Here is a 7255-nt window from a genome sequence, read left to right as displayed (position 1 = left end):
AGCATTGAGGAACTGGATCTTAACCTTTTTGGAACACTAGGAGAAAAATATCAATCTTCTTGGAGCTCACTTGATGTAGCGACGAGTTGGTAGTGATATACTTTGTAGATTTTGGAATCATATAACTTTCTATGTCACGTTTTTGGTAGATTTTGGGACCTTTTTTTCTAGTCGAACTTTTTGTTTGGGTCAGGTTAGTGTTTGAAGCATGATAGTTTGAAAAACTGGTAGATATGGGTGGATCTTTCTGTGTTAGATATTTTATTTTTTGCCAATAAGAAGTTGCCACGTGAAATTTAAATAATTATTATTTTTAATTCAACATTGACCTAACGGTCAAAGGGCATAAGTGAACCAAAAAGCTGGATGGAAGGATATTTTTAGCCCAATAGATGGATGGAGGGTATTTTTAAACCTTTTTCAATAGTTAAGGGGCATTTTTGACCCTTCACCGTTTTCTATATTAATGTCACAGATCAAAAAGCAAGCAATATGACCCCGAGAGGAGTATAGCAAAAAAAAGTAATTGTTCAATTTCATTTGAATTCGCATACATTCAAGAACATCTTCGAATAAAAAGCAATGCTTGAACAGTTCCAAACCCGTGCAAAGACACAGTTACAAAGTGGAAATTACAGAACTGGCTTCTTCAACACCCCCCAGTACCTATCCTCCTATCATGCAATTACAACCCATCATGTATTAAACATCAATATGATACAGTTATATAAGACATCTATGACACAGTTGGATGTGAAGATGTTAGGACCCTGTAAATTTTCTACCACTGAACTAAGACCTCAAAGTTTCATCTTCCTTTTCACATGTTAAACTTACACACACATATCTATCTCCGACCTGCATTCGCTTCTCTATGCCTCCGTCTCCTCCCAGAGCGACTCAAAAGGACCCTACCTTCGCGGCGGAGACGACCAGCTAATGATATACCATTATCATGATTATCCTCACCACTACTGTCCATGTCTTCATCGGAGTAATCAAAACCACCCCTTGAGTGGTTATGCTCCATACCGATAACACCTCCATCCAATGTCCCGTTTAAGTATCTCTCATGCCGTCTCATACTTCTATTTGACCCACTATTCCCTGTTGAACCAACAGCCTGCAAAAACAGAAGCACATTCATCAAATTGTTATTGATTCCCAGTCCAACACCTTCATTACGATCCACCACATCTGCATCAAAACCCTCCTCATCCTCTGAATCAAAACCATAATTACTTCTTTCTATCACATAATCACCAAACACCACTGCCCCTGGCATTGAAGATGTAACAGTGCTGATAACATCATCCCTCTCTCGTTCCCTCTCAAGCCTACTCCATTTTTGTTCAAGGAGGGGGTCTACTTCACGTGGCCTAGCACAGGGGTGCTCCGCCCTAACATGTTTTCTCATCTCCTTGTAACTTCCATTAAATGAGCAGTCAGTATGCATGCAGCTTCGTTTCTTAGCATTCAGATACGCTCTGGCAGGTTTAACCACAGTCCAACCCTTCACCTGGCCACGACAAAGCGGGCATGCAAGTTCAGTTACCCCATGTTTCTCAGAAGAGCCCACAGTTGAAGGATCAGTTGAACCTTGAAGAGACTGAGTCTGATGAGGCAGCGTTAATTTAGTGTAGGCTTTCTTGTACTGATCGAGACAGTTTGAATAGCGGGAGCTAGTTCCACACATATAGGGGCGACATCCTTTGTCATGAGAGGAACACAGAAGTAGAACAGCATTGTGGGGATATTCCATGCATACAGAACATGTTGCATCTTCCCAATCTTTGTTCTCAAAAATCTTGGAGCATTTCTTTTGATGCATGTGTTCAGATTGATTAGCGGATGGCAAAGGGTATGGGGTGAGCCTGGATGGTCGAGAAGCAAACCTGCGCCTTCCTGTGGTTCCTCTGGCCATTTCCTAAACAAATCTGCATGCAGATATTATGTTAGAAATGAGAACTCTTAACATCCTCGAACTACATGATGAACATGCAACATGGGTTGACATTAAGTGTATCATTCCTATTTTATATAGCAAGAGTAACTTTTGTATTGCCAATTGAAATTTCCTATGCACTATAAAGGAACTGACATTTAGCTCAAACAAAATTTCACTACATGCACCATCAACTAATAAGAAAATTCAGTAACCTCACATATATGAGCCATGCATAGTGCAGAGCCAGATATTATGAACACAAGGAAACAGAAAAAGAATATTACAAGACATTTCTAGTACTGTTTTATTGTCTCCATGTATACTAGGAAACCAAAAGTGTCCATACAATCATAAAAGAGTCAGATAGGACAACTGGCAAGTGGATAGACAGAATCTAAAATGTCATCAAGCAATAATTAAACTGGAGAGGGTAGAGAGTTACTACAAAATTTTACACATCAGGTGAAGCAAATTATTACTATATTTTTAAAAATGTCAGACTCCATCAAGCATGGCCAAGCACCCAGGTGAAGCAATAGGATAGACAGAATCTAAAATGTCATCAAGCGATAATTAAACTGGAGAGGGTAGAGAGTTACTACAAGATTTTACACATCAGGTGAAGCAAATTATTACTATATTTTTAAAAATTTCAGACTCCATCAAGCATGGCCAAGCACCCAACAATAGGTAGGTTACCAAGTTAAAAGAGATTTACTTGAACTTCATTAAAAAGCACTTCTTTATGGTTAATTAAAAAGCTCTTTATTTGAACTTGATCACAGAAAGACAAAAATCTTAAACAAGCAAAACAATTTATGCACCAAGACATAAAATAGAGAACACACTTTGATTAACCTCAATCACAAAAGGACAAAACATGAACATACGATGTGAAACAAAAATCAATAGAAGCACCTGAGCGTTAACTATCCTTTCCCTCCCTGACATTCCATCCATCTTTTTTTTTGGGGGGACGGGGGTGGTGGGGGTTGGTCGTTGAACAGCTTGGGGAATAATCAACTCCACAGTTTCTAGTTCCACCCTCAAAAGTGAAAAGTGAGGTAATAAAAAACTATTCAACCTGGATAAATCGAATAACATCCAATATCAGATGAGGCAAAAATGTCCTTTGCCAGCTTCCAAAAGATAACAAAAGCACCTTCATAGGTGTCATTTCCATAGAAGACACCTACAAAACACCTGCCTCAACATGCACCAAAATGCCGCTAAATAAGATCAGTAGTTGCCTGAAAGAAATCAGGTAGTAGCTTCTATACCAAAAAAAGTCTTAGTGGGGCGTCCCTTACCCTTATACCTTATACATGAATAGGCTTCGAGAACAAAAAATGGTTCTCCATACCTGTACTCTTGTAACTATGATTATTATTCTCACAAGGCCCTATATAGCTGCCCGTAGCGAAAGGGGGTTAACAATTCTAATGCTATGGTATCGATTTACAGAAGAACAATGCGAAGGCCTAATAAAAGGCATGTCAGCAGGCACATCATAATGCAACTTGCAAAGATGAAATCAGACAGCTAATAACAAACAAACCATTACCGGATTGCATTACAAAGTCTCAGTTACGAGCCTATGATATAATAGTTCAAAATTAACAGATATACATAAACATTTAACTGTACAGTTCCACTCTGTTACAGTCTAATCTTTAGCTATCAGAAAAGGAGACACTGACAATTCCATAATAAGTGAAGCCAATTTCAGCCACATAAGCTGTTTAACCCAATGTCAGCTCCACATATAACTCTAGCACTATTGCCACCATCCATCCCACAAACAGACCATAAATGGCATAGTGATCAAATCCTGTCCAGTTGAGCTGTCATGGCGCTGATCTCACACCCAGCAGAATCAATAACAGAGAAGGAGGAAAAGAAGAATGTAGAATTAAAGATCGATAAGAGCCAAATCCTGGAACACTCAACCCAATGACTTGCAATTAACTACAAGTGAGACTAATTGGTGATAATATACGAGAAAAACAGGCCTCCCCACAGAACAAGTCACAGTAATGAACTTAGGTAATTCTGATTTTTCGACAGAAAATATTTGATAACTGCAATCCGATAAGCAACAAACATTAACTGAACCTCCATTCCTCTCGAAAAACCCCCAATCAACAGCTTATGGGGAAAAAACTGAAGACAGGTCTTACAACAACAGATATGCCAGAACCAATACCCAGAATCAAATGCAGAACATTATAATCATCACATATTCACATTTCATTGGCTGTTATGCTAACTCATTTTTTAAAAAAAAAAAAGAGAGAGGATGTGTCCACCTTCAGTTTTAAGCAAATCTGGACTCAAAATGACAAATTATAGCAACAAAGATGTAAAATTTCATAGAAGTCAACCGTTCAGATAATGCATCCAACGCATAAACAACGTGCCCCAACAGAACAATCACGCGAGTCAATAAGACAAAATCTAAAGCAGCAAACTTTAGTTAATATACCCGCCAAGCACATCTCAGATTCACCATTAGCTTAACCCATAGTCATATCCATCAATCGACCAATACAATAATTCACTAATTGCCTACTATCCAACTCCTAAATCACCAACAAAATAAATAAAATCAAAACAACACAACACAAATTGAGATCGATTCTATGAATCATCTATATCCATGCCGGTTCAATTGGACTCCTTTCATTACAGCATTCAATAATTTGTCTATTGAGACGAATCAAATTGCTAGAAATTGATTCGAAAATAAAATTACTAAAATTGAAGGTTTCTTACCGGATAAATCAATAGAAGAAGATTGGTCGAAAGGGAGAATGTGTTAGAAAGAGAAAATGAGAGGTAGGGTTTTCATATAGATGAGATCGAAAGTGCATGCGTCATTTCCAGTTATTCTCAAACAATTTTTTAGAGAGATAAAGGGAGCGAGGAGAGAGAAGGAGTATCGGATTCGTCGAGGCATTTTCTACGCTACTCATCTTTTCCTATCTGGTTTGCGGGCGGGAGATAGAGAGGGGAGGAAAGGGCAACAACGGTTTCACGCGCCGGTTTGAGAAGTGGCTGTTACACCGTATAAAAAAATGGTATGAAGGTGATGGGATTTATGTTTTAAGATGACGACAATATCATAGTTCGTAACCTTTTCTTCTTTCTTTTTTCATAACAAATAAATTATTATTTTCCTGAAAAGGCGTAAGTTATACTCCATCTGTTTCATATTAAATGAGGTAGTTTGACTCGTCACGGAGTTTAAGAAAAAAGATGAAGACTTTTGAAACTTGTGGTCTTAAAAGCTTAAGGGTAAAAAGTTTGTGGGGCCATGACATTTGTGTGGCTATAAAAGCTTCTCATTAAGGATAAATGAATAAAATGAAAAAGTTTAAAGTTGAATTATTTCCAAACTTAAAAATATATAATTTGTTTTGGAACAGACTAAAAAGGAAAGTACCTCATTTAAATGAAACGGAGGGAGTAATATATTTTTACAAGTGAAAATAATTCAACTTTAAACTTTTTATTTTATTCATTTTATTCTTAATAAAAAGCTTTTATACTCATACAAATGTCATGGTCTCACAAAGCTTTTACCCTTAAACTTTTAAGACCACAGGTTTTAAAAGTTTTTTTTCTTAAACGTCGTGCCGAGTCAAACAACTTGATCTAAATTGAAACGGAGAAAGTATATACTATTATGTGGAAAATAATACTCCATCTGTTCCAATTTATGAGAACATTTTCTTTTTGGTCCGTTCCAAAAAGAATGACCCCTTTCTAAATTTGAAAACAATTTAGCTTAAACTTTCAATACTACACTTAATGAGAAGCATTTATAACCACATAAATACTTTGGACCCCTTTTTAACTTGTTTAGTACCACAAATTCTAAAAAATTTATTTTTTCTTAAATTCTGAGCCAGTCAAACATGTTCACATAAATTAGAAGGGAGGGAGTAGTATTTCAACTAAATATTGGAAGAGTATTTCACGCAAGAATTTGAGATTAAAAATTATTAAAATTGCTTAAATATTTACAAAAGATATGTAAGTATGTCCAAATGGCATTAAAATAAAAAAGGAAGTGAAATCTACGCGCGTTGGGTGGTCACGGAAATGGGATTTCGAATAGTTTAAGACGTGAGGTCATTGATCAACATGGGACGACGTGACAACGAGGTTAATGCCAAACACTTTTTAAGTTTCCAAGGCACTACCACTATAAGGTTAGTTGCGACATTGCATTAATTTTTCAAAAAGAATCTAGTAATTTTCGTTAGCTAAATAAAAACTTATTTGTAATGTGTTTTAGTTTATTTATTTAAAATCATATAAATTACTTTTCTATATCATATTGCCATTACTATTTAACTTTTTTTACTTGGCAAGTTATTCTCGAGTTTATATTTTCCCCTTTCATTTTTACTTGTCCAGTATTCTAAAAATAAATTTTTATTTTTACTTGTTACTTTTCGTATATTAACAAAAAAATAATTTATTTTTCTTATTTTGCCCTTTAGCATTAATTACTCATTTCAAATTATTTTTTAAATTCATTACGACTATACACTAACTAATATGGATATCATAATAATTATGAACTTTAATTATTATTTCTTCTTTAAGGGACGTGCAAAGTCCAAAATAAATAAGTAAACGTGAATGGAGGGAGTAGTCGTAAACCTTAGCCATATATGCCTTGACTTAGGAACATCGAAGCAGAACAAATGTTTGATTAATTATTGTAGGAACTCCCGAAGGATACACGCAAAGGACCATGAGATCGAAACTTGATTTAGATTCTATTAGTTTTATCCAATGAGATCGAAACACGAGCTTAGTTTAGAAAACAACTAATTCATACTTGACAGGTAATCTCTAATAAGAAGTCATATGCAAATCATAATTTGCTATATAAGTTTGACTTCTATATACACTTCTGCCTTGGTTAACGAGAGTTCGATTCTCCACCTTATAATTCTCTTTTGTATATTTTTTTTAATTAAAAAAATAAATACATACAAATAATATACAATAATTCCTAATGTCATACAACGATAATAATAAACAATCATCCATGAAAAGGTGAGATTAATACTCAAGTTATATGCTCTATATAACGGGTTAAAATTACAGTAATAGAGCAAAAAACCTTATTTTATAATTTATGTTAAAGTTAGATACTAAGGTGACGTTGGGGGCGTAGAAAGAATAATATCCTTATCAGTAATCTACTATTCCCTTCGTTTTAATAGGAATCTAACATATTTCCTTTTTAGTCAGTTTAAAAAGGAATGATCTTTTTTTAAATTTAGA

At 35.3% G+C, this 7255-nt stretch overlaps 1 protein-coding gene across 2 annotated transcripts; it reads right to left on the bottom strand.

Moving 5' to 3' along the window:
• Positions 1-510: 510 nt before the first annotated feature.
• Positions 511-4936, bottom strand: LOC107778819 (uncharacterized). Of its 2 annotated transcripts, none has more exons than XM_016599128.2 (2): positions 4724-4936; positions 511-1937 (listed from the first exon to the last, which is right to left on the bottom strand). In XM_016599128.2, exon 2 carries the CDS (start codon positions 1922-1924, stop codon positions 848-850), a length of 1077 nt encoding a protein of 358 aa, XP_016454614.1. In that variant the 5' UTR covers positions 1925-1937; positions 4724-4936; the 3' UTR covers positions 511-847. The 2 variants fall into 2 exon arrangements, with proteins under 2 accessions (XP_016454614.1, XP_075079119.1); XM_075223018.1 differs by lacking the exon at positions 4724-4936 and adding an exon at positions 2867-3043.
• Between the last annotated feature and the right edge of the window lie 2319 nt (positions 4937-7255).

This window comes from Nicotiana tabacum, chromosome 10 (assembly GCF_000715075.1).
Source record: "Nicotiana tabacum cultivar K326 chromosome 10, ASM71507v2, whole genome shotgun sequence".
Taxonomy (NCBI): Eukaryota; Viridiplantae; Streptophyta; class Magnoliopsida; order Solanales; family Solanaceae; genus Nicotiana; species Nicotiana tabacum.
The sequence above is the reverse complement of the archived record's forward strand: the minus strand, read 5'-3'. Positions and strand labels throughout refer to the sequence as shown.

What these genes read in the sequence shown, in the direction of transcription:
- LOC107778819 (XM_016599128.2), bottom strand. Translation starts at nt 1,924, where the DNA reads ATGGCCAGAGGAACCACAGGAAGGCGCAGGTTTGCTTCTCGACCATCC.